This window comes from Eublepharis macularius, chromosome 4, assembly GCF_028583425.1.
Source record: "Eublepharis macularius isolate TG4126 chromosome 4, MPM_Emac_v1.0, whole genome shotgun sequence".
In the NCBI taxonomy this organism is placed as follows: Eukaryota; Metazoa; Chordata; class Lepidosauria; order Squamata; family Eublepharidae; genus Eublepharis; species Eublepharis macularius.
The window spans coordinates 185,666,115-185,693,984 of NC_072793.1; the positions used below are offsets into that span (position 1 = coordinate 185,666,115).

A 27,870-nucleotide genomic window follows, 5' to 3' on the forward strand; every position below is an offset into this window, starting at 1 on the left:
TGGAAGCCAGTGCAGCTGGCGCAGGACAGGTGTGATGTGTGAGTGGTAAGGTATACCAGTCAGGACCCATGCCGCTGCATTCTGGACCAGTTGTAGTTTCCGGATCAGGCCCAGGGGTAGCCCAGCGTAGAGTGAGTTACAGTAATCTAGCCTGGAGGTGACCGTTGCATGGATCACTGTAGCCAGGTCCTGGGGCGTCAGGTAGGGGGCAAGTTGCCTGATCTGACGAAGATGGAAAAATGCAGACTTGGCAACCACCGTGACCTGGGCCTCCATCGATAGGGAGGCATCCAGGAGCACACCCAGACTCTTTACCACTGGCAAAGTTGCCAGTGGTGTCTCATCCAGGACAGGGAGCTGGATCCCAACATCTGGCAGCCCCTGTCCCAGCTGCAGGACCTCCGTCTTCACTGGGTTCAATTTCAGCCTGCTCTGTTTCAACCATGCCGTCACAGCCTCCAAAGCTCTGGCCAGATTGTCTGGGGCCGTGTCTGGCCGGCCGTCCATCAACAGAAAAAGTTGGGTGTCATCCGCGTATTGATGACAACCCAGCCCAAACCTCCGCACCAACTGGGCGAGGGGGCGCATATAGATGTTGAATAACATCGGGGAGAGTATCGCCCCTTGGGGAACCCCGCACACCAAAGGGTGACAGACCGATAGATCTCCCCCGAGCGCCACCCTCTGTCCCCAACCCTGGAGAAAGGAGACCAGCCACTGTAAGACTGTCCCCCTAATCCCCACGTCGGCAAGGCGGCTGGCCAACAAATCATAGTCAACCGTGTCAAACGCTGCTGTGAGATCAAGTAACACAAGCAGCGCTGACTCGCCTCGATCCAGATGCCTGCGAAGGTCGTCTGTGAGGGCAACCAAGGCTGTCTCCGTCCCATGGCCAGGACGGAAGCCAGACTGGAATGGGTCCAGGACTAGAGCATCATTCAGCATCATTCAGCATCATTCAGCATCATTTTATATGACTGTGGCAGCAAGATTACTATATGCACAGTATTGGAAGCAAAAAGAGATACCAGAAGTGGAAGATTGGATACAAAAACTGTTGTACATGGTGGAGATGGACAAAATGACAAGAAAATTGAAAGAACAAAATCCAAGTGAATTTTTAAATGACTGGGTGAAACTTAAGGAGTAACTTGCAAGTAAGTGGGACATGAAAGGACAGTTGTGGTCTCTGGACAATTATTAAGATGCATAGAGAATAAGTAAAAGCTTTACCTTTAATAATAGGGACAAATATTTGAATAGAGATAAAAATAAGAAATAAAGGGGTTATAGTGCTGTTGGGAGTCAAAAAGGGAAAAGGGGGAGGGGGAAGGGATGGGGGCATATATACCGATTTAAAGGGTAAATGTAGTTGTCCTATGTATTATGGAATGTATGTTAACCCATTTTTTTAAAAAAGAAAACAACTCCACTCCATCGTCTATGTGACACCCCTTCAAATACTTGTAGAGGGCTGTCATATCACCTCTCAGTCACCCCCTTTCCAGGCTAAACATACCCAGCTCCTTTAACCTTTCCTCACTGGACTTGGTCTTCATACTGATAACTGTCTTTGTCCTTTGGACACATTCTATCTTGTCAACCTGTGATGCCCAAAATTTAACACAGTACCACTGGCCAAATCCCCTACTCTGCCATAGAAGCTTACCTCTGGTCAATCACTCTCCCAGCCTATACTTCCTCACAGAGATATTGTGGGATAAAATGGATGAGGACTGAAAGCCTTTTTGTATGCTGCTTCGGGTCCCCTTTGGGGGAAAAGGGGGATATCAATAAAAAATAAACTATACAAACAGAAATGGTGCCACTATATTTGAAGGGTTTGCATGTTACAGTTGACACAAGAAAGCTGTCTAAGAAAACCTCTATGTGGCCAGCTCTATCATGTGGGTTCTCAAGAAAAAAAATCAAGTTCACACAGCGTGGGGTTCCTCATGCTTTCTGACTGACTGCCACAGACTCTTCATGCATGCATACTGATACTCTTGAAGGACAAGCTACATTTTTGTAAAAAAGGCATAATATTAGCTTGCGGGCTTCATCATAATTCCATATGTCAGAACAAGGTAACAAGATAGCTGTTTTTTAAAAAGGTGGTGGTAAATGGTAGGTAAGGAAAATGTGGGCAAAACATCTGTGTGGACACTCGACTGATATTGTGGGTTTCATGTCCAAGCCAAGGTTGGGATATTCAGAGGGGCAGCGGGTGTGGAGAAATCAGCACTGGAAATGAGCTTTGTTAAACAAAGATCGAGAAAAAGCATTCACCTGGACTGAATTGTGACATTGGCTTCCTGTCTCATTACCCATGCTGATTTCTTCATACCCACTACCCTCAAAATACTCCCCCCCTTATTCAATCACAGCTGCTATTGTCATTCACTGGCTATTATCATTCATCTTCTGTAATCACTCCACTCTCCAAGAACTGATGGACTCTAGATGTATCTGAAGAAGTGAGCTGTGGCTCACAAAAGCTCATACTCTACCACAAATGTTAGGCTTAGAATCATAGAATCATAGAGTTGGAAGGGGTCATATAGACCATCTAGTCCAACCCCCTGCCCAGTGCAGGATCAACCTAAAGCATCTCTGACGAATATTCATCCAGCCTCTTCTTGAAAACTGTCAGTGAAGAGGTGCTCACCACCTCCCTAGGTAGCTGATTCCACTTTTGAACTACTCTGACCGTGAAGAAGTTCTTCCTAATATCCAGCCGGTACCTTTGTGCATGTAATTTAAACCCATTGTTTCGGGTTCTACTCTCTGTTGCCAACTGGAACAGCTCCCTGCCCTCCTCCAAAAGACAGCTTTTCAAATACTTAAAGAGAGCAATCATGTCCTCTCCTCAATCTCCTCAGCCTTTCCTTGTAGGGCTCAGTCTCCAGACCCCTGATCATCCTCGTCACTCTCCTCTGCACTCTCTCAATTTTGTCCACATCCTTTTTGAAGTGAGGCCTCCAGAACTGCACACAATACTCCTCTATGGGGAAAACTGGGCTTCTCTATGGGGAAAACTGAGGAGGGGGTTCTAGGTGGCTGGGGGTGGCATTTTGCAAGCAAAATGCATCAAAGCTGCAGAAGACCCTCTCCTAACCCTCCTCTCAGGACCATCCAAATTACAGAAAAATTGGACTTTGGGGGGCTATGTTATGCCCCCCCCAAAGAAGGTGCCCCTATCTACCACCAATCTCCATTGTTCCCTATGAGGACCAACCTTCACATCAGAGAATCACACTACGGATGTGAGGGCGATCTGGCTGCGACATGTCACCCCATTGATCACCAGGGTTGATTCGGCTGATCTGGCTGGCTAGGCGGGTGTCCCCTTCCTCTCTCACCGCTCCATGTGCGTCCCTCCCGAAGCTGCGCGCTCGGTGGAAGAGGACGACCATCCCAGATAGAAGGAATCACACTAAGAAAATTTAATTTAAAATACACAAAACCATATGAAGCAAGGGACACTCTTGCCACTAGAAGTAAACTGAAGCCCACTCCCCACCCCATATAACCAAAGTGAAACTCACCAGCAGTAGCTGAAGGACAGCAAACGCAGCACTGGGCCACATCTCAACCAGCAGGCAGGCTAGAGGAGGCTGGAAAGGAGAGGCTGGGAGCAAAGCAGCCACAGGTGGGACTGCCTGAGGTGATTAACAGAGAAAGCCTGGTACCCAACAAAGGAGGCGCTGGTGTGGCTGCTCAGAGCAGCCAAGGCCCTAGCTAGAGGGCTGGGAGGGTGTGGTTGGCAGATGGAGCCGAGGATGGGAAGAGGGATATAAGGGAAGCTCTCCCACAAGGTAGGGTGGTGAGTTAGGAGCATGGCGGGGGAGGGAAAGAACTACCAGCAAGGAGGAGATGAGGCAAGTGAAGGCTTTGGGAAGCTGGAAGTAGGAGAAAGCAGCCGGGAGTAAGCCAGGTTGAGCAGGCCTGCGAGTGGGTTGAGAGGGAGCGAGGGTGAGGTATACCCCCCTCCTTCCACGGAGTGAGGCCCTGCACCATCTCTGCACGTGGGCTTTCCAGAGGCGAAGTCAGGTACGCCGGCACACAGCACCACAGCGCCTGCAGTAGAACCTGACACCCCCCTCTCCTCAAAGAGAAAAAAATCACTCTCAATCCAATGTCCTCTAGGTGCAGTCATCAAGTCCAATCAAGTCCAGGTCCATTTTGCTTGCAAAATGCCACCTCCAGCCACCTAGAAAGCCCCCTAGTTTTCCCCATAGGGAACAATGGAGATTGGAGGTGGATAGGGACATCACAGTATTTTGAAAATCTGACTCATTTTGTAAGATAGCAGTATCAGGGTGTCATGATCCTGGTGATGGCTCAGAGCAAAGGAGGGCATAGGGGACTTCAGCACAGGGAAGGGGAAACCCCAGCTCAGACTGAGCCACCAAGATACAGCGTCTCAACCCCCTCCAAAGGCAAGAAGGACCCAGCATCCCTGCCTGATACCCTATCATGTGGCCTTGACGAAGGGCCATGAAGGTCTCTTCTCTCTTTCAAGAGACCACATAGTCCTTGCAGGGTGCAAAGAAGCTGTTAATGGATCTCTTATAAATCTGATATCTCTATTTTGGACATCCCACCCTTCCTTGAGGGGGCTTACAACAACATTTTCCTCTGGCTTGTGATAGGCAAGCCAGAATTGTTCGCCTTGTTTCAAACACATTTTCTTCCGGGTAGTTACAAACCAGTTTAATGTATCGGTTGACTCATACTGAAATCACCTCAGCCTTACTCCTGCCTGACACAGGAGTAATATGATGTTTTAGTTTACAAGGAAACGTTTTAACTTACAAATAAATGCAATACCCCGATGAGGGGAGTCCTCCTTAGAAGCAGCCATTTCTGCCTTCAGCCACAGTGAATAAAGGGAAAGGGGAGCCTTACCCAGAGAGGCCACAGCCTGACTATTGTCCTCCATGACTTCCTTGTGAAGGTTTCTTTGGTCCGGATCCAGCAGAGCCCATTCCTCCTCAGTGAAATGCACAGACACGTCCCCCAAGGTCACTGGACCCTGAAAAAGAGAAACCCCTCTCTCCTCTTAGCTAATGGAACCATTCTTCCCCTTTTAAGCACAATCGCAAAGGACTATAATTAGATGCTTGCAAGATTCAACCTTCCATTATTTCTTTTCCTTTTTCATCTTGTGGACAACACACCTGGAAGCCAAGGAAAGGATGCAGAGAGGTTCTCTGTGGGCTAGGGAAGGGTGGGGGGTGCGGGGAGGCACCCAAGGTAAGAATTGGCACTTCCACACTTACCCACTGTGGCTGCATGGAAGCTGCTTTCTCTCTGTCACAAAGAGATGGCAAAGAATATATCGTTGCTTTCAAGGCCACGCCTGGAAGGATCAAAAGGTAATTGGAAGACATTCTAAACTTTCCAAGTATTTAGCATTTCAGTTTCTAACACGAGAGAAGAAGATTCTCCCTTTCTTGGCTCATAGTCACAACTACCCTCACCTCCTTATTTAGGATAATTTTTTTATTCCAAGTGTTTGCAAAATCCAGTCTTGCTATGGTTACCAATGGACACCTGTTTCTCTACTGGTACAGAATTCACAGATTTGAGAAGGAAGAATTCTAAAAAGCAAGGAACAGGCAGTCTTAAACCCACCGACAGAATCACAGTTACCATATCCCAGAATCTCTTGGCATGTGGGCAAGAAGAACGCAGATGGGAAAAGCCTTGCAATTGGTAAAGTACCACTGCTGACTTCACATAGAGGCACTCCTGTCCATCTCCCTGCGAAAGTTATCTATCAGGGTAATCATGGCTGTTTCAGTCCCATAACTAGGCTTAAACCAGTGTGGAAAGGATCTAACAATTGGCCTCATCCTGGAAAGCCTGAAGCTGTCCAGCCAGTACCCATTCAATCACCTTGGCCAAGAATGGACCATTTGAGACTGGTGGGGCGAGATCTCCTGGGACCAGGGCAGTCTTCTAAAGAAGTAGCTGAACACAGCCTGTTTTGAGGCTGGGGTGAGCACCCCCCTCCTCAATGAGGCATTAAGTCCCTCAAACACTCAGTCTAGCAGGCCCGCACTGGCAGATTTAATTATCCAGTGTTACCAGAACTGCTCTTTTTAAATGGGGAAATTAGCTTTAGCAGTCTGGAACTAAAATTAGCGCGGATCTTAACCTGAATTTACGGAGGTCCCGATCCCAGACACTCACGTGATAAAGAGAGCAGACTACAAAGTAGGTTCAAACACGTGTATTTGCTAAATGGTGTGGCGTAAGCCTAAACTTGCACATACACACAAGAGCATACAAGGACTAGGAATACAGAGTAAGAAATGCAGAGACTTTCGCATTAGCAGGATCCCAACGATGGTGGGGAATACTCACGTTCCTGAAGCGAAGCAGAGACAAGACAGCGAGATGGCCCAATGCCCGCAGTGGAGCCACAGAGACACAGCAAGGGGGTCCGGATAGGATGGCACGCGCACCGTGTGGTCTGAGGGACCAGCTTAAATACCCTAGGATGTACCCTGGGGCCGGTGCTGTACTTGGTGGTTCTCACAGATTAAAACAAAAGCTTTGATAGTTTATTGAATAGTTTAGATGGGCCACTTTAGGAATCTAATCAAGTTATAATGACACCTCAGGAAGGGGGACAAAGGAGGGAGGGGGAGTTCCGAGTGTGCTGAAAGGATGTTCCAGCGGACAGGGCTTGTCCTGATGTCATCAGCTTCTGGAATGCGGAGGTTTCTTTGAGAGGCATTCTCTAAGTGCTTGGGATGGTCGGCACTTAGTTTCTTCCAGGGTGGCTCCTAAGATATGCAGAGCGGGGCGAGGTTTCTCTCGCTGCAGACGTGGTGTGCTCGCTTCCCCGAAATGGCTTCTCGAAGCAGGCTTCTTCCCTGGGTCTTCTGGCTGCCTGGGAACATGGACGCTGGCTGGGCATGGCTGGGGCTGGATAGCAGGCTTCCCGGTAGCGAGGGCAAGCTCGGCAACCGGCCCGCGGGAAGCTCCAGGTGGGAACTAGCCAGGGGGTGCCTGGCCAGGCTCGCTGGAGGTTTCCCCGGCTGGTGCCTGGCTGTTAGCAGAGGCTTGGGCCCGGAGGAGGCAGGCTTCCATGGAGGCAGGGGGAACAGCATGTAAAAACACAGTCCAGAGCAGGGAACAAGCACGGTCCGTGGCAGATGGCGAGGCAGCACAGGGCACACGTGTAGCAAGTCCAAACACACACACTGGGAGGCACAGATACAGGTCTAGGCAGGGTTGCCCAGAAAAAGAGTCCTTTTGTGCAGTTACCCAAACATGGAGGCAGGAAACTAGCACAGTCTATGTAGCAGCAAGGTAACTGACATGCAGGCAGGAAACTGACACGTGTGTTAGAATGCACACGTGCAGGACAGTCTTTGGTGTAACAATAAAGCAGTAAGGCAGGAAATCCAAACACAGTCCATGGCAGGCCTTAAAGCAGGAGAGGGGGCCTACTTGGCAACACCAGGAAGGGCAAGGGTCATACAAGCAGGTGGTAGGGCTCAAACATCCATGGATCCTGTCGTGCCCTCTGAAAACCAGTTGGATCCATTAGGCTAAGGGGGCAGATCACCTAAATCAATCCCCCTCCCTGCACACTTCTGGTATCCCTGTAAACCCAAATCCCAGCCAGCAGAGACCTGTCCATGACAAGGGGGCCATCTTCAGTCCCCCCCCCCATCCTTGGATCACTTTCCTCCTACACAGAGCAAAACACCAGATAGAGAGTCTGCCTTATGCAGGATATGGGGCTGGCTACTAGCTGAGACAGGCCCATGGTTCTCACAAAGTCCATGAAACCATGACAAGATAGCCTCCATATAGATGCTGAAGTCCCCCACAACTGTTTCTACATCATAAGATCTTATAATTATATCTTGCCAAACTTTAACATTAATCTTGCCAATTTTTAACATTAATGTACATTAATTGACATTTTTTTTTAGTTCGGAGGCAGCTTTGTTCTCAACACCCCTACTGTGGACATCAGCAACGAGATGGGCAACAAATGTTTGTGTTGTGTTTTCTCCCATTCAATCAATAGATTCTCACTCACATTATCACAGTTAAATTATAAATCTCTATCATTTTCTTTATCCACAACCACAGACCAGGGGGTTACACAAGGCATAATCTTATCCTCCATGTTATTCAACCTCTTTGTAAAACATTCATCACAATGGAACTGGATGCCATTAATACACAGCTGATACCCAGAGTTATATCTTGCTATCCAAATCCCGTTAATGCAATAGAGGTACTGAGTTGGTCCAGCATACCTACGGGACTTCCTCTCTTCCTACGTTCCTCCACAGTAACTTCGCTCCTTTGAACAGGGTCCCCTACAGGTGCCGCCCTGCACATGGGTGAAATCAACTTCTGTCCATACACGTGCATCCTCTATGGTGGCTGCTACCCTGTGAAACGACCTGCCTGAGGGGGTCAGGAGAGCCCCCACTCTCCTGGCTTTCCGCAAATGATGCAAAACTGAATTATTCAAAAGAGCTTTTTACTCAGACAGGAGGGCTGTATTATAGGGAGGGGGTTTCAAAGAGATGCTTCACTAATGAGTTAGGGACCACAAACTTCACCACTATGTTGCCTGACGTACTACCTGTTGCTTTAGGTATGTGCTTCTATATGCTGCCTGTGGTTTAAGTATGACCCTCCCTACCGGGTAGTTCTAGGTTGTTGAATGCCAGTCCTAGAATTGCTTAGGCTCTCTTTCAGCATTTCTTCAACTCTGTATTGGTTTTTTTGCTGATGTTACATCTTTGGAAACTTGCATTTGTTTACTCTGTAGCACTGTTTATTGAAATGTCCTTGATATTGACCATACTAATCTCACGCTCTGTAATCTGCCTTGTGTCTCAGTGAGAAAGGCAGACTATAAATGACATAAAATAAAACAAATAAAAATTGAACCCAGAGAAGATGGAAGTGATGCTGGTTGGAAAAGCAGAGGTCTTGAAGGACATTGTGCTTCGAACCTGTGAGGAGGTCCAGTTGATCCTAGCTGACTCAGTGCGGAACTACAAGTGACAAAGGGCACAGATTGGACACTTGTCAGCTTCCCTCAAGTTTTGATGGGAAATGTAGGCATCCTAGTCTTGAAGCTTCGCTCTCTGACTGCTGTCCAATGGACTTTTCAACTGTCACTTGTCCAACATTCCGCCAAGCTGCCTACATTTCCCATCAAAACCTGAGGGAAGCTGACAAGTGTCCAATCTGTGCCTTTTGTCACTTGTAGTTCCACACTCAGTTAAGTGCCTAGGATTATACTCAATTCAGCGCTGCTGCTAGAGAAGTAAGTTAATGCATTGTCGACGGCTTTCACGGCCGGAGAACGATGGTTGTTGTGGGTTTTCCGGGCTGTATTGCCGTGGTCTTGGCATTGTAGTTCCTGACGTTTCGCCAGCAGCTGTGGCTGGCATCTTCAGAAGTGTAGCACCAAAAGACAGAAATCTCTCAGTGTCACTGAGAGATCTCTGTCTTTTGGTGCTACACCTCTGAAGATGCCAGCCACAGCTGCTGGCGAAATGTCAGGAACTACAATGCTAAGTTAATTCAGTTGCAAAAAAGGCCTTCTCCTACCTCAGACTAGTTTGGAGGGTGGCTTGGACATGGTTGATCTGGCCATCTGGATACATGGCGCAGTAAGACTAGACTACTCTAATGCCCTCTTACAAAGGTAGAATTAACTCGGAGACTCCAGTTGGTTAAGAACGTTGTAAGCATTTACTCTCTGGAACTAGAAGGAGCATGCGTATCACCCCCACGCTGCAGACATTGGCTTCCCATCAGTTACTAAGCTCAATTCAAAGTCATGAATATCAAGTCTTTGGATACTTTTTAAGGGGGGGATAGTGCTCTGTTACTTTAACTGAATATAGAGATAGAAATTTTAACATTATATTGGAGAAGGATAATATAGTTTGTGATAATATACCAGGCTATAGCGATGTATTTTGCTATAATACACTAGGTCATAGTAAGATGAGATTTATAGGGTATACACCAGATTATGGTATATTGTAGGACACTATATATTAAATGCTTAATTTAAGTTATAAGAGGAAAAAAGGAGACATATCTTAAAGTAATATTGAAAATAACAATAATTTTGAATGTTATAGATATGGTATAGTAGATATATATTATTTTGGATATGGAATATTATAGGTTATACTATTATAGAGTATGCTATTATAAAGAGTGTATATGTTGAGTAATAGAATATGATTCATTGCTAGAATATACTGGATATTATATAGTATTAAATATACGATACATATTGTTAGATTATATTATATGTTATGGAATAACTATGTTATATAGGGTTTAGGATGGTTAAGGATTATATATTAAGAGGTAGTAAAGTTAATTAGATGAAGGGAATGGAAAACTGTCAGAAGTCAACGGAAAACGGGGGGGAAGAGTGGGGGATATTACTATATGGGGGAGATAAAATAATGTGTTGTATGTGAGAATTGATATAATAACCCATCCAATAAAAATTCTTATTAAAAAAAAAGGTCATGAATATCAAGCCCTTCATGGCCCTAGCCCCTCATACCTGTGTGACCATTTCTCCTCCTATGTTCTGCCACAGAAGCCCTCCAGTTAAGCAAAATCAACAGTTGCTCACAAATATGCATTCTCTGTGCCTTAAGGAATGGCCTACCTGAGGAGATCAGGAAAGCTCCCACTTTCCTAGCTTTCCGTGGACGATACAAGATTGACTCAGAGAGACGCTTTGGTAAGAGACTGGGACTGTAGACTATGCTGTTGGGTACTGTATTACCCTTGCACGCATAAAATAAAATTGGAGCTAGGGTACGGCCTAAACCACTTTTCGTCCAATTATCTTCTGCTGAAGTTAAACCAATTCTACATTTTTACTTCCCAAAATGAATAGTTTTAAACTGAGAAGCTGGAGTGGAGCATCCTTCCCACACTGGACTAGGGGAGGGGGTAAAAACAGCCCATTGACATTCAAGGAGGACATCCATCGGGGACAGCAGCACTTTTGAGCTTACCTGGAAAATCCACTCTGTGGTAACATTCCTGCCCAATCGTTTCTTGCACCTGAAACAGAAATGGAGGTCCCAGAAAGAGGAGACTGTTGAGAGAAGGAGAAGAAAAAAGGCTGGGAGGGTTTCTAAAAAAGTTGGGTCAACCCATATGGATTTGGAGGGCATCCTTGATTGTACCTTGTGCCCCACATCCTACCAAGATGAATCCCTCTCACCTGCTGCTCCTGATTCTTGGCATCTGCCTGGCTCAGGAGGAAGCCTTCTGCCAGGGCCACTGCCTGGGAACTGGTCTCTGGCCCGCATTCCCTGACCCAACTCTTCATCTCCGGGGGCAGGATGGCCAGGAATTGCTCCAAGACCACCAGGTCCAGGATGTCCTTCTTGCTGTGCCTTTCCGGCTTCAGCCACTGGTGGCAAAAATGGTGGAGCCGGCTGCAGACCTCTCGGGGCCCTTCGGCCTCCTGGTAGCGGAAGTGCCTGAATTGCTGGTGCCGCACATCTGAAGGGAGAAAATCCTCTCCTGGGCCCTTCTGCATTGTTTCTTCCCACAGTTCCCTTCTGCTTCCAGCCTTGGTGGCATCAGGGCCTTTTCTTGCTTCTTGACCTACTGATTCTGGCTCTCGCTTCATCCTCCCACCCTCTCCAGACAGCCTCCACCTGGACCACGGGATCTCCTTCCTCCTCTGCCTGATTCTTCTATAAAGGCAAGTACCAGATCTACGACCTCCTGCAAAGAGAAGACAGATTTGCTGGCAAATATAAATAGGTGACCCATGACTTGTGAAAGCTCATGGAACACCCCACCATCAAAAGTGCTTGTAAAGAAGTTGGATGGAGCTCATGAAGAGGAGCTTCCACACATCAAGGAGAACTGCTCTGCTTTGCTTAATGAAAGCATGGCTAAACTATAGACTAAAGATTCCTGCAGCATTCAGAAGCTAGAGAAGATTATATGGCACCAGGAGTGGGGTGCAAATTTGCAGAGTGGTTGTTGTAAAGTTAGAGTGAAACAGAAGCAAAACAGAGTTCTAGAGATCCTGGGTCTCTACAGATAACCAGAGAAGATTTCAGCAGCAGTTTATGGAAGCCAATGGAGCTATGGAGGAGCCGGAGAAGAGGAAGGGGACCCCAATTTGGAACCTTGCAGGGCCCTGACCCACTAATTTGCCTCATGTCTTTCCACTAAGTATGCAGGATGAGAATGCTAAATTGAATGACAAGTAGGAAGAGCTTCATATGCTATGTTTTTATACTCTGGCTGAGGTTTTTATGCTGATTTTTTTTATTAAACACTTCTATTTTTGTATAGATCCAGAGGAGTTAGCCGTGTTAGTCAGTAGTAGCAAAATCAAAAAGAGGTGCTACTGGACTCTTTTTGATTTTGTTACTTTTTATGTTTTCAGTTCAGGGGTTTTTTTTTTAGTCAGCCTCAGTTAGGTTGTCCAGAGGCAGCACATAAATATCTTTGTCATACAGGAAAGTAAAGCCAGGCAGAGATCTGTCCGAGTTTTGTGGCTGATTTGAGAAACTCTGGTCCAGCAGTTGACTTTGCAGGGCTTGCTGACTCATTCAGAAGGGATCAGATTGTCCCAAGTGTCCAAGATTTCAAGAGGAGGAGTTGATTTCTAGAAGCTCTTGAGCTTCTAGAAATCCACCCCTCCTCCTGAAATCTTGGACATTGAGCCAGAAGCTAGAAGCTCTTGAGCTTCTAGAAATCCACCCCTCCTCTTGAAATCTTGGACATTGAGCTAGAAGCTAGAAGCTCTTGAGCTTCTAGAAATCCACCCCTCCTCTTGAAATCTTGGACATTGAGCTAGAAGCTAGAAGCTCTTGAGCTTCTAGAAATCCACCCCTCCTCTTGAAACTAGAAGCTAGAAGCTCTTGACCTTCTAGAAATCCACCCCTCCTCTTGAAATCATGGGACATTAAACTAGAAGCTAGAAGCTCTTGAGCTTCTAGAAACCCACCCCTTCTCTTGAAATCTTGGACATCTTACATCAGCAAAGAGAACTGAAGTGTGTCAGGCTGGAGAAGTCACCAAGAAAACAGCAGATTTGCTGGCCAGGAATAGTTGTGCTGAGTCTCTCGGCAGAATTATACCTTCAATAAGCCATAGTAGAAGCCTCCAAAAATCCAAGTTTGCTATTCTAGAGCTGAAAGGGGAAAAAAGGAAGGATCTTTGGGAGCCAGGACTGCATTACAGCAATACCAGACTTAGGAAAAGAATTCTGGGACTGCCTCTTTCCCCATGTTCCACCCCAGCATCTTCGCTCATCAGAACAGGGCCTTCTGCAGGGGCCACCTTGACAATGGGCAAAATCGACAGCTACCCATATACATTAATTCTCTATAATGGCCTCCACATTATGAATAGCCTACCCAAAGAGGTTAGGACCCCCCCACCCAGCCCCTGTCCGGGCTTTTTATAAACTATGCAAATCTGAATTATTCAGGAGGGATTTCTGCTCAGGCAATAAGGAATAGAAGTGGGTCAGAGAGATCCTCTCCAAAAGGGACTGGGACTGTCAATTATTCTACTGGGTTCTGTCTATCAGTGTTGATATGCAACTTCCTCAAGACTGAGGTTTTGTTTCAGCAGTGTTTCATCTTTATGTTTAGATTCATGCTTGCTTTCAAATGTCTGCAATCCATACCCTCCTATTGTATTGTTTATTTAATATCCGGGCCATTGATTATATTGACTTAAACTGTCTAATCCATCTGGAGTCTCATTGATAAAAGCAGACTACGAATAACATAAATAACAAAAAAAATAAAGAAACAGATGCCATTTTGCTACAGCTTGCAGAAGAACAGGAGGCAGAGAAAATACAGGAAAAGGGGCATTCCTTATTCCAAGCATAACTCAGCTCCACCTCCAGTGAAGAAAGCGCTTGGAGAAATGGAGCCCTCTGGTTAATCATGTCAAAAGCAAGGAGGCCTTCTGCAAAGAAGATATTATTATTGCATTACTTACCTCTTTTTAAAAAGTTCTCAGGTGCTGCCTCCTCGCCCCTTTTTCCCAACAACACACTGGCCACTCAGCACACATAGGACACTAAACAGGAAGTGACCGTCCCAGGTCAGGTGCCCCCCCCTCTTCTGGCCTTTCTAGGAATGGAGATTCTTTTCCTTTAACCCTTCAGTGGACTATCCAGAAAGGAAAAAGGACCCCGTACATTGAAACCAAATAAAACCACTGTTAACTGCAGATCATGTCTTAGTCTATATGCAGCACCATGACAATCACGCACTCACCACTTGGGGGCGCTGTCACAGCGCAAAAACATCATTCCAAGGCCCGAATCCCCATTGTAACCCCCAGAGTCCCGAGGGTCAGGTTCAGCGTCCAGAGATATGTTTACAAATTCAAAATGTAAATCCAATTTATTAAAATATAACAGAGCACAACTATGAAAACGTTCCCAAAGTTATCAATACTGGATCAGTAACCAGTGGCCCCAGAGCAGAGTTCTACCTACAGTCCCCTTGGTAGAGGGCGCAGAAAGTTCTGTGGGTTTGGCCAGAGGCTATGCCTGGAACAGCGTCCCAAATATCCAGAAGGCCTTGCCACAGCAGGACTCTCTTTATGAAGATGCTGTCTGAATCCTGGGGCTTGCTTGTTGCCCTAGGAGCAGTCCCCCTTTCCTCCTGGCAAGACGAAGTGGGGCACCTCTTCACTAGGGTGCTGGTCTCAAGCGGTCAGTGAAGAGTTCAGCTGCCAGCAATTCCTGCTCTTTGCTCTTCATTGCTTCTTCAGCTCTTCCCAGCTACCGCTGTTCTCCCAGGGAGAAGTGCTGAATTCTTCCCACCTAGCAGTTTCAGCTCTGTAATCCTATTCAATCCAAAACTTGGAAATAAGCTTTGCTTTCCATAGAACAGTAACTTCAACATTCCTCTTTCCTTTTCAGTTTTTTCTGCTAGCCTAGTACTGCATTATACCACCTCTTCCAGTCATGGTGACCTTTTTTTTAAAAAAAAAAACACATGCCCTATGAGCCTTTGCTAAAGATGAAAATTAATACAAACCTAGGTACAGCTCAGTGATCTGCTAGTCCTGTCTGCTAGTCTGGTCTATCTATGTATCTGCAGTCTAGGTCCTGGGCCCCAAACTCTTTTTTCAGTACAGGCTTACACCATGGATCTTCGGCTTCCAGGCAATAGCAAATCTTCCAGAATTACAACTGATTGGAGGGTGGAATCTACAGCATTATACTCTGCCACGGTCTCTCCCCTTCTCAAGCTTCACCCTCCCCAGGCTTCATCCCCAAATCTCCAGGAACTTCCCAACCAGAGTTGGCGACCCTATGTCCATAACCACAGACTGTGCCACGAAATCACACACCCACAGCTTTCATGGCACCACCATGGAGCAAAAACATGGCTCTGAAGCAGGGATTCTCATGGTTCCTCCGGCTTCTTGGGTTTGGTCACCGGGACGTCTAGGATTGTGTTGCAAAAATAGCGAAGGTTCATGCTTTGCTCAATGATTACACCAAGACTTGGAGAACTTTGAAAGAGGAAAAGATTGTATTCCAAAAATAAAAAGGGGGAAAAGTGTTAAGCAAGTAAAAACAATCTGAGCCCATCCTAAAACTGCAGGGAGAATCTTTTATCTGAGACAAAAGGCTCATCTGCTTCTCCCAGCTCTAAGTGAAACTTTCCCATCTTATCTAGCTGGTTTCATCCAGCAGTTGGTTATTGCTTCTGGTCTTGCTGTCTAAGCAACTAAGCAATTTTGTATTTCAAGCTGGCTGTACTTTTGCTCATAATTGTATCACAAAAATCACACATCCACCATTTTGGGGAGCTGCCATGGCACAAAACGTGATTCAATGTCAGGTTCCTTCATGGATCCTGAAGATTTTTCATGAGATTACCCAAAACTTAACTATCAAATGACACGTCATGTCCATAGCCGCAGATAACACCAAAAAAGTTGTGCACCCACCACTTCAGGGCCCCACCAGGTTGCAAAAATGTGCTTTCATATATATATATGGTGCCTCTCTGATACTGTATCTTAATACAGTGTATAGAGTTTGCCAGATTGTGCAAACCTATGCAAACTTGCTCCTTTCTAATTATTTCATTGATTTCAGTGGGTTAGAATCAATGGTTTAGACTGCACTGCATATTATCTTAAATATAATCATGATGTTAGAAATGTTAGATTTTTATAATTTTGAAGCGTGTTAACTACAAAGCAACACTAGATCTGTTGGGCTTTAAGGTGTCAAAGGACTCTCTGGCCTTGTTCTTACAGATATAGTAAATCTGGCTCTGGACTATACCCTATTCAGATATTCAAAATGGGACACTTTTTTATATAAAAACCATGAATAGAGGCAGTGTAGAGTAGTGGTTAAAGTGCAGGCCTAGGAAAATCTTTTTGGTCTCTATGGGCAAATCTATGGGCAAATCTCTATGGGCCATTCCACTCCTCCACTCTCAGAAAAAGACTAAAAACCTGTGATTTTTCCCCCAGTTAGCAGGTTTCCAGTGCAAAAGTCAAATTAGGCTTGCCATCCTCCAGGAGGGACTTCAAAAAGTGCAAAAATGACAACTGATCTCCAGGCTACAGGGACCAGTTCCTCTGGAGGAACTGGTAGCTTTGGAGGAGGGACTCTGTAGCATTATTCCCAGCTGAGGTCCCTCCCCAACACCCACCCTCTCTAGGCTCCACCCCAAAATCTCTAAACCTTGGGTTGGCAACTCTAAATACAATGCAGTGGATATCATGAGCAGAGAAGCCCCTGTTGCCTTCTTCAGTTTGGAGCAAGTCCTATGGAACTCCAGGAGACTTGAGACCAGTGGGGGATAGTGTCATTGCATGCACATGGGGTTAGCACAGGATTTCCTCCTCCACCCCACCCCCCAGAGAAGGGACACCTGGAGGGGAAGTGGCAGGGTAAGGCTTCCTCAAGGGGGGGATGTCATGCAGCCCTCAAATGGGGCTGCAGGGCGGGCCTGAGACTGCACTGGAGGGTCCGGGCCACCTATCCCCCTCCAGGCTTAGCAAAATGATGCAGCTCCCACCTGGCTTTCAAGTGGTTCCTGGTGAGTGGCATGTGCAATGCAGTGCAAAAGCATCCACCCCAGCACCCTAGACAGCCAGGAACCCTTCTGGATACAGAACTCTGCAGTCCCCACCCCCCCCCATCGCCAAGCTAGGGTGGTGGCAGTGCGTGATTCTCGGCTGCTGGGCTGCCCTTTCCTGGTGTTCAATCCAGAATTATTCAGGAAGGCTTTCTTAGGTAGGTAAAAGGGCTGTGCTGTTAGAAATGGTCCAGAGACATGTTTTAGTAAAGGGGCAGGGACTGTGGACTATATCACTATGTATTGTCGAAGGCTTTCACGGCTGGAGAACGATGGTTGTTGTGGGTTTTCTGGGCTGTATTGCCGTGGTCTTGGCATTGTAGTTCCTGACGTTTCGCCAGCAGCTGTGGCTGGCATCTTCAGAGGTGTAGCACCAAAAGACAGAGATCTCTCAGTGTCACAGTGTGGAAAAGATGTAGGTCATCTTGTAGGACAAGACATACTTGTCAGTTTTGATGTTGTATCCCTGTTTACCAAGGTTCCAGTAAAAGACACTATTGCACTTATTAATCAGATTTTCCCAAAGGATGTAACAGCCTTATTCCACCATTGTCTGACAACCAGTTACTTCCAATGGGGCAATGAATTCTATGAACAGATGGATGGGGTGGCCATGGGGAGCCCACTCAGCCCAGTTATAGCAAACTTCTACATGGAACATTTTGAAAAAACAGCTCTAGAATCAGCACCCCACAAACCTAGTGTATGGTTCCGGTTTGTGGATGATACATTTATCATTTGGAGCCATGGGGAGGAAGAATTGATGGGGTTTTTGAATCATCTCAACAACATCCACCTGAACATACAATTCACAATGGAGAAAGAAATCGAGGGAAAACTCCCATTCCTGGATACCTTGGTCATCCGCAAAGCAAACTTTCAGTTAGGTCACAAGGTCTACAGGAAACCAACTCACACTGATCGGTACTTACACAAAAACTCCAATCACCACCCCCGACAGAAAAGAGGCATAATGAAAACATTAGTGGATCGTGCAAGACGGATATGTGAGCCGCACTTTCTCAATGAGGAAATTAACCATCTAAACCACGCACTTCAGGCAAATGGCTACTCCAGAAATGAAATCCGAAGAGCAATCAAACCCAGGATGAATCAAACAACCAAGGAAAAACAGTCTCCTACAGGAAAAGTGTTTTTGCCATATATCAAAGGAATTACTGATCAGATGGGAAAGCTTATGAAAAAGCATAACCTTCAAGCAGTATTCAGACCCACCCGAAAAATACAACAGATGCTACGATCAGCAAAAGACAGTAGAGACCCCCTCACCTCTGCAGGAGTATACCGTATACCCTGCAGCTGTGGACAAGTTTACATCGGGACCACAAAGCGTAGCATCCAGACAAGAATAAAAGAACATGAAAGACACTGCAGACTTGGACAACCTGAAAAATCAGCAGTGGCTGAACATAGCCTAACACAAACAGGGCACAGTATCTTATTCCAGGACACCAAAATACTGGACAACACTTCCAACTACTTTGTCAGACTGCACAGGGAAGCCATTGAAATTCACAAGCATAAGCAAAACTTCAACAGGAAAGAAGAAACCTTAAGAATGAACAGAGCATGGTTTCCAGTTCTGAAAAACACCAGGCTAACAAAACACTCTACACCTGACAATAGCCCTGCAGAGAAGATTAGCACATCAAGCACCAATCCATATGCAAAAGAACCTCCTCAGGATACAGTGAAGCCTCCCGCTATTAGCATTCCACACCCTGGGAAACTCTTACAGGATGACTCAGCTCAACCCCACCCCTCCTGAGTAGATACAAATGACCTACATCTTTTCCCCACTGTGACGCTGAGAGATCTCTGTCTTTTGGTGCTACACCTCTGAAGATGCCAGCCACAGCTGCTGGCAAAACGTCAGGAACTACAATGCCAAGACCACGGCAATACAGCCCGGAAAACCCTCAATCATTATACTATGTACTCAGCAAGTAGCTTCTGCATTGCTTAATATGTCATGCCTAATTTCTTATTGCTTTGTTCCAGCTCAGTATTCAATGTCTGCATTTCCTCCCACCAGATGAGCATCCTTTGTCATCCACCAAGGTGACTGATGCAGGTCTCTGCCTCATAGCCTGGCCTGAAGCTGCAACACTTTTGAGCTCAGCTGGTGCCTTCAGGACCACACACCCATCTGCCAGGGAGCAGGGGCTGTTCTGAGGGCCAGTGTGGGGTAGTGGGTAGATAAGAAACTAAAATATGCAAGACCTGTGTTCGAATCCCCGCTCTGCCATGGAAACTGTTTAACCTGTCTCACAGGTCTGTTGTTGCTGTTAGGATTCAATGAAGGAGCAGCTGTTTTGGGTCCCCACCATGGAGAAACACCAGCATAAAAACAACTTCAGGTCCAGAAAAGCCCTCGTTACAATTAGGGAGGCAACACTTCTTACTCCCATTTGTTGCCCATTCCAGAGTCTGGGTGCCACCAACAAAAAAGCTCTGCCAGAGACACTTGTGAAAAAAAATTGCCCCACAGAACAGTTGTCATGGGGGAAAGAGGGTTTTCATGTTGGCACCTTGAATTGCACTTGCAAAGAAATTACTACCTGGGGGGCAAAGTCCAGGGATCCAGCAGGAAGAGCCACTGAACTGTGGATGATACTCTACTCTTTCTCACATTCAGGCGAGGCCATAGATGCATGATTGTATTGCCTGGAGGGCCCCGAGGAGCTGGGGGAGTTCCGACATCCAGATGGTGCTGGTGGTTGACTCTGCGCTAAATCAGGGATTCAGGGACTGTGGCTTTGGACTCCCCCTGAAGGTTTGTTGCTTGAGCTTCTTTTAGAGCCAAGCTACAAGTGATGCCATACACAGGTTGGACCCTTGTCAGCTTCCCTCAAGTTTTGATGGGAAATGTAGGCGTTCTAGTTTTACAGCTTGGCTCTCCATTACAGCTGCAAGATCAGGATGCCTACATTTCCCATCAAAACTTGAGGGAAGCTGACAAGTGTCCAACCTGTGTCAGATGTCACTTGTAGCTTGGCTCTTAGACTGGGGTCTGCTGGTGCAAAGGCAGATCTCTGCCGCACATGGTGCGTTTACCAGCTTCTGTTTGGGCCACTCACTCCCTTGGGGGGCAGGACTTGGCTGCAGACCCCCTCTGCTCACAGGCTAGACTACTGTAATGTGCTTTCCATGAAGATTGTTCAGACGTTTCACTTGGTGTATTTTTTATTTTTAAAATTATTTATTTGCGCAAAGTAAAAAAGAAAAAGAAACATTTGTATAAAGATTTGGTAACTTAACACGTTTTGGGTTCCCTGATACGGACCTGGATATTCTCACCCCTCCACAGGTTTCCTTCTCTTCCTTTCAATCAGTCAGGTCGCACATGCTCATGTGCGACCTTTCACACATGCTCATTCTCAGCCTGAGGTACTCATACATGCCCCCCTCCTCCCACACACCTGGGTCTGTGGCTCAGTGGAAGAGCATCTGTCTGGCACGCGGAAGGTTCGAGGTTCAAACCCAGCCTCCTCAACACAGGGATCCTGTTGAGATAGGTGAGGTGAAATACCTCAGCCCGAGACTTAGACAGGCAGAGGATCACAGCTACTGAAGGAAGCAAGTTCATCTGTAGACAGTGCTTCCAGTGAAAATCAGGGCATTTCTACTCTGTAGCAAGGATGCCAACGCTTCTGGATCAGCTGGGAATCTCCTGGGATTGGTATCAGTCATCTAGCATGTATTGAAAGCGATCCAGGACGACACTGCAGAGTTCTGTCCTGAAGCACAGCGACTGCAGCCCAGCTGGATTGCCCAAATGTAAATGTGGGGGATTGGATATTACGGCAGCCCTGTTGGGCTGTGGAAAGTGGAGATCTGCCACTTAGCCAAGGCCCAATACAGAAAGGGCATACGTGTTCTCTAAATAAGCCAATAAATAATTTCCTAATCAGAGTATGGCAACAGGTGACCAACAGAGGCGTGGAGATGATCCTGCCATGGAAGGAAAAGCTGGAATACTGAAACTTACAGAAGGAAAACAGAGAAAAAAAATTAGCCACCAGCTTCAGCCGGATGGTGGGAGTTGAAGTGGTAAAAAGGAGGGGAATCACAACTTCCTCGTACAGATGAGCACAAGAAAAACCCTCTGCTTTTTGCAAAAGAATCAAAGGTTTATATGCAGGAAGCCAGGGAGGAGGAGGCAGCTTAGACAGGGAGGGTGGCAAATAACCTCTCAGTTACAATGCAAAGGGGACTGCACCACTTCCTTCGACCTATCAGAGCCTTTGTGGTGTAAAATGTTAGAATGCCTGATTAGAATCCAGGTTTGAATCCTCACTCTGCTGTGAAAAGCTGTAACCAACAGCTAGTGCAGCCCCAATACAACGCTGTGGCATTTAATTTTTTTAATTTGGTCTCCCCCAAGGTTTGGAATAAAAAACGCAGCCAGAGTGACAGTGAGAGGGGCCAGGGGAAAAGTCAATACTTGCAGTTCAAAGAACAACGCACATTAAAAACAACTTCCTGTATTCTTCCTCTAGCTGGGGAAAAGCACCTCCATTGATGCACCTCAAGAATTCACATAGGGGAGAAACGTTATAAATGCCTGGAGTGCAGAAAAAGCTTCAGTCGGAATGGAACATTTATTGTCCATCAAAGAATTCACACAGGGGATGTGTATGGTTTCTCCTCGGGATGGATACATTGATGAGCAAGGAGCAGTGTACTCCGAGCAAAGCTCTTTCCACAGTCCACACATTTATATGGTTTCTCCCCGGTATGGACACGTTGATGCAAAATAAGATGTGTGCTCTGAGTAAAGCTCCTTCCGCAGTCCATACATTGATATGGTTTCTCCCCTGTGTGGATACGTCGATGGATAGTAAGCTGTGTATTCCGAGCAAAGCTCTTGCCGCAGTCCACGCATTTATATGGTTTCTCCCCAGTATGGATAAGTTGATGTGAAATAAGCTGTGAACTCTGAGCAAAGCTCTTTCCGCATTCCACGCATTTATAGGGTTTCTCTCCTGTGTGGGTATGTTGATGAGCAATACGGTTTGCACTCTGAGCAAAGCCCTTCCCACACACCAAGCACTTAAATGGTTTCTCCCCAGAATGGATACGTCGATGAATAGTAAGCTGTGCATTTCGAGCAAAGCATTTTCCACAGTCCACACATTTATATGGTTTCTCCCCGGTATGGATACGTTGATGTAAAATAAGATGTGTACTCTGAGTAAAGCTCTTTCCGCAGTCCGCACATTTATATCGTTTCTCTGCTGTATGTGTTCTCCAGTGGGTATTAAACACTGAACGATAAATAAATGTTTTTCCACAGATGGGGCAACTGATTGTATCACGGCATGGCAGGATGCCCTGGCATTCAGCACCCTGAGAAACAGAGGTTTCGTCTCTCCTCTTCCATTTTGTTCCATTGCTTCTTCTCAGCTGTTCCTCTTCCAATGGAAGCTCATGTGGTTTTCCCTCAAGGTTTTTCTGGGGACCATCAGCCTCTAGAATGAGGAAGCAAGTAGTAAGACCTTAATGGAAAAGCAGAATCAAGGAAAGAAGGCCATTAATTGATAACAACAGAACGAAATCATTGATATTGTGGGTGCTTGTCCAATCATAGCAATAAAGAGAGCTACATGGAGAAGCCAAGGAGTGAACCAAGCACCTTCTGAATGAAAAATGTGTGTTCCACCTGTTACCTAAATGGGTCTCCATTGTCTGTCCTCTGGCCCCAAGAGGCATCCATCTGAGCACATCCAGAGTGCAGACCGGCACCAATAGGATACACACTAGAATCTTTACAGCCAAGTGTCTACCAGGATCTGTGATTTGGGTGGTGGGGGTGGCACTAGAGAGTAATGAATGAAGCAGTTCATTTACATAGGACTGGAGGACTCATGCGCACACTCTCTGTTCTGCAATATATCCTAACACTTAACGGTCCTAACCACAACTAAAAGTACAGAACAGACACTTAGAGATTAGTTCCTCCAAAACAATCCATGATTTTAATGTCAGCAGATGCTATAATTTCTGAATATCCGCAGCAGGATATGAAAGGAGAGAAGAATAGGCCATTACAAAATAAGAGTACATCAGAGTATGCCTAGAGAGAGAGAGCTGCTCTCACATCTGTTCTTAGTGTTCTCCTTATACTTAAATTTTCTGTCTTTGATGTAAATGAAGTTCTTTTACTGAGTTCAGCCATCTCATTTTGGGTCTTCCTCTTTTCCTATGAAGACCCCTGTGGCGCAGAGTGGTAAGTTGCAGTACTGCAGCCCAAGGTCTGCTCAAGACCCGAGTTCGATTCCGACAGAAGACAGGTTTAACAAGCCGGCTCAAGATTGACTCAGCTTGCCATCCTTCCAAGGTCAGTAAAATGAGTACCCAATTTCCTGGGGCTAAAGTGTAGATGACTGGGGAAGGCAATGGTAAATCACCCTGTAACAAAAAGTCTGCCAAGAAAACGTTGTGATAAGACATCCCCCCCCCCACATGGGTCAGTAATGACTTGGTGCTTGCACAGGGGACTACCTTTACCTTTTCCTACTGCCTTCCATTTTTCCTAGAATTACTCTGCATCACCTCTTAAAATCCACTTTCGTCTCCCTGCAGTGGGCCTAGTGCCTCCAAGGTGGAACCTCCATACTTAGATGCAATCTCTCTCTGAAGGTTGGTTGCCAGCAGGGCAATCCCAGAAAATCATAGAATCATAGAGTTGGAGGGGCCTTACAGACCATCTAGTCCAACCCCCTTGCCCAGTGCAGGATCAGCTTAAAGCATCTCTGACAAATATTCATCCAGCCTCTTCTTGAAAACTGTCAGTGAAGGGGAACTCACCACCTCCCTAGGTAGCTGATTCCACTTTTGAACTACTCTGACCGTGAAAAAGTTCTTCCTAATATCCAGCCAGTACCTTGCCGGTAATTTAAGCCCATTGCTTCAGGTCCTACCCTCTGCTGCCAACTGGAACAGCTCCCTGCCCTCCTCCAAATGACAGCCTTTCAAATACTAAAAGAGAGCAATCATGTCCCCCCTCAATCTCCTCTTCTCCAAACTAGACATTCCCAAGGCCCTCAGCCTTTCCTCGTAGGGCTCAGTCTCCAGACCCCTGATCATCCTCGTCACTCTCCTCAGCACCCTCTCAATTTTGTCCATATTCTTTTTGAAGTGAGGCCTCCAGAACTGCACACAGTACTCCAGGTGTGGCCTGATCAAGGCAGTATAGAGACGGGCTATGACCTCCTGCGATTTCGACGCTATGGCCCCTTTGATACCTTTTTTGCTACTGCATCGCACTGACTGCTCGTATTTAGTTTACAGTCCACTCTTACCCCAAGATCCCTTTCACATATACTACTGCCAAGAAGTGTATCCCCCATCCAGTATTTGTGCTTTCCATTTTTGTGGCCCAGATGTAATACTGTGCACTTGTCTTTGTTGAATTGCATCCTATTCACAGCTGCCCACTTCTCCAGAGTATTCAGGTCTTGTTGCATTTTAATTTTATCTTCTTGGGTGTTTGCTACTCCTCCCAATTTGGTATCATCAGCAAGTTTAATGAGCAGCCCTTCCACTCCTTCATCCAGATCATTGATAAAAATATTGAAAAGTACCAGGCACAAAACAGAGCCCTGCGGCACCCCACTGGACACCTCCCTCCAATCTGATGAAATGCCATTGACCACCACTCTTTGGGTGCGGGTCCTCTAACCAGTTCCCTATCCAACAAACTGTCCTATAGTCCAGTCCACAGTCTTCCAGAGGGGGGCTTTCGCTCTGCTCCTCTGTTTGTGAATGTCCCAAGGACTATATTTGGCAACTGAAATGGGGAGGCTGGAAGAGAGGGACCTCTGGCAGATCTCTTCCTTTACTCGAATGCAGAACAGCATTCTGGAAGAGAGCTTTACATGTGAACCAGGGAGACCCGAACAGACCTCCCTACTTCTGCAGCATGCTGGAGTGCTCTTGAACACTGTGCAGGCAAATGGAATGGCCTTGCCAATTCTGCTTTGGGCTCACAACAGCATTTTCCTCCAGACTACCACCCTTGTGGAAGGATGTGCTCCTTTGGTTTTAATAGCAACCTGGCACATAGGAATTCGGCAGGAAAGCTCTTCGTGACAAGGACTAAAACTTCACTTGTTAAAATCCAGCTTTTCATGATTTGTTCTCAAGGCTCTGCCACACCTTTTTCGTGCATGTTCAACTGTGCCTGAGCCTACACTGTTAGTAGAATGAACTCAGTGGAATGACCCCAATTCACCCTTTCGGCCCCCTCCTCATACTGTTACCCTCCTCATGCACAAAGGGAGGCCCAAAGGTCCTTGGGGCAAGGAAATCTCTTTTCATGCTTTCTAAAATGCGTAGTGAGGATCCTGTAGAAATACAAATATTGTCAAGGTTGTTGTAAGACCCCTACGGGAGTCCTTCTTAGAAGGAGCCATTTCTGCCTTCAGCACCTTTGAATTATGGGAAAGGAAACCCTTACCCAGAGAGGCCACAGCCTGACAATTGTCCTCCATGATTTCTTTCTGATGGCTTCTTTGGCCTGGATCCAGCAGAGCCCACTCCACCTCAGTGAGATGCACAGATGCGTCCTCGAAAGTCACCAGACCCTGAAAAGAGAACAATAATAACAACAACATTCGATTCAATAATAACATTCGCCCTTCAGGACAACTTAGTGCCCACTCAGAGCGGTTTACAAAGTGTGTTATTATTATCCATGTGACAATCACCCTGTGAGTTGAGTGGGGCTGAGAGAGCTCCGAGAAGCTGTGACTGACCCAAGGTCACCCAGCTGGCTTCAAGTGGAGGAGTGGGGAATCAAACCCGGCTCTCCAGATTAGAGTTCTGCCGCTCTTAACCACTACATCAAACTGGCTCCCCAGAACAAAAGAAACCCCTCTCTCCTCTCAGAGAATGAAACCGTTCTTCCCCATCTTAAGGGCAAGCCAAAAGGTCAATAACGAGATGCTTGCACACAGGGTTCAAACTTACATCAGACCTTTTCATTTTCCATCTAGTAAACACCAAAGACATGAGACAAGGGAAGGACAGAAAGAGATTCTCTTGGGGCCAAGAAGGGGTGGGTGGTGCAGCGAGGCATCCAGGGTCAGGATTGGCACTTCCACACTTACCCGATCTGGCTAAATAGAAGTTGCTTTCTCTCTGCTGCAAAGAATATATTATTGGATTCAAGGACCAACCTGGAAGGATCAAAAGGTAATTGGAAAACATTCTAAACTTCCCAAGTATTTAGCATCTCTGTTTCTTGCACGGGAGAAGTAGATTCTTCTTCTCTTGGCTTATAGTCACAACTACACATGTGCATCCTTATTTAGGATAATTTTCTGATTCCAGAGGTTTGCAAAATCCCATATTGCCGCAGTTAACATACACAACGTAGGCCTGTTTCTCCAGTGGAACAGAACACCCGGCCCCAAGGAGGTTTGCCTTGCCTCAACCAGGGCCAGGGCTTTCTAGGCCCTGGCCCCAATCTGGTGGAACTCTCTCTTTGTGACCAGGTGGGCCCATTCGGACTTTTTATCCTTCTGTCGGGCTAGCAAGATAGAAATGTTCTGCCAGACATTGGGTGGTTGAGGCGGGAGGGTCACCTAAGCCTGCCGTCCCCAACCTTTTTGGCACCAGGGACCAGTTTCGTGGAAGACAATTTTTCCACGGACTGGGGGGATGGGGGGAGACAGCAACTGTGCGTGTGCTGGCTGGGAGAAGGAGGAGAAACCCAGAAGCATGATGGGAGTCAGCCAGGACGCATGAGCAGGGAGAAGCATGAGCGCCAGGGCCAGAAAGCAGCCGGCAAAAGTAAGTGATATTTCTAATGAAAAGTGCAGGGCTGGCCAGACAAGGTGCAGCTTCCCCTCCCAAGGCAGTGACTGCCTACCTCACCTGCTACCTAGAGGTGGCTCTGTGCTCGCTCACCACTCACCTCCTGTGCAGCCCAGTTACTAACAGGCCACGGACTGGGGACTCCTGACCTAAGGTATTGTATCAGCCTCCTGCTATGGGGGAGTATATGCCCCCCTCGGGTTCTGTCAACATCTATGACTGCCACCCACCTCACAGATTATTTAGTTTGAGGGGTAGGGCAAAAAGTGCATGGCTGTCTTATAATTGATGCGTTTTTCATATTTATATTGCTGCAAAAATTTTATTCTATTTATTGTATATTTTAAAATGTTGTGATCTGCTCTGAGCTCACTTGTGGGCAGAGCGGAATAGAAATCAAATAAATAATGGTATAGAATTCACAGATTTAAGAAGAACTCTGAAATGCAAGGAATAGGCAGTCCTAAACCCACCAACAGAACAACAGCTGCCCCAGAATCTCTTTGCACATGGGCAAGAGCAACACAGATGGGAAAAGATACTCTTGCAGTTGGCAAAGAACCACTGCTCACTTCTCTGGGAGGCATTCCCTCTGTCTCCCAGTGAAGGTCATCCATCAGGGTGACCAAGGCTGCTTCAGTCCCTAACCAGGCCTAAACCAGTGTGGAAAGGATCTAACCAACTGGTCTCATCCCGGAAGGCCTGAAGCTGACCAGCCACCACCCTTCCCATCACCTTGCTGAAGAAAGGCACATTTGAGAGTGAGTGAGAATGAGATCTCCTGGGACCAGGCCAGGCTTCTTTAGAAGTGGGGGCAGTGCAGCCTGTTTTGAGGACGTGGACGCCCCCCCCCCCCCGCCTTAAGGAGCCATGA

At 46.6% G+C, this 27,870-nt stretch overlaps 1 protein-coding gene across 3 annotated transcripts in view; it reads right to left on the reverse strand.

The window, feature by feature from the left end:
- The window catches only part of LOC129328449 (zinc finger protein 721-like), a 36,599-nt gene that overhangs the window by 5,187 nt on the left and 3,542 nt on the right, over window positions 1-27,870 (reverse strand). Inside the window, exons 1-5 of one of the 3 annotated variants that reach the window (XM_054977515.1) lie at window positions 14,029-14,088; window positions 11,267-11,747; window positions 11,055-11,103; window positions 5,286-5,365; window positions 4,912-5,038 (exon numbers count right to left, since the gene is read on the reverse strand). In XM_054977515.1, the coding sequence (XP_054833490.1) occupies window positions 4,912-5,038; window positions 5,286-5,365; window positions 11,055-11,103; window positions 11,267-11,680 (670 nt within the window). In that variant the 5' untranslated portion in view covers window positions 11,681-11,747; window positions 14,029-14,088. Of the gene's footprint in view, window positions 1-4,911; window positions 5,039-5,285; window positions 5,366-11,054; window positions 11,138-11,266; window positions 11,748-14,028; window positions 14,089-21,853; window positions 22,646-25,635; window positions 25,763-26,287; window positions 26,357-27,870 lie in introns of those variants that run through there. The other 2 variants (XM_054977517.1, XM_054977514.1) reach the window with 2 other exon arrangements.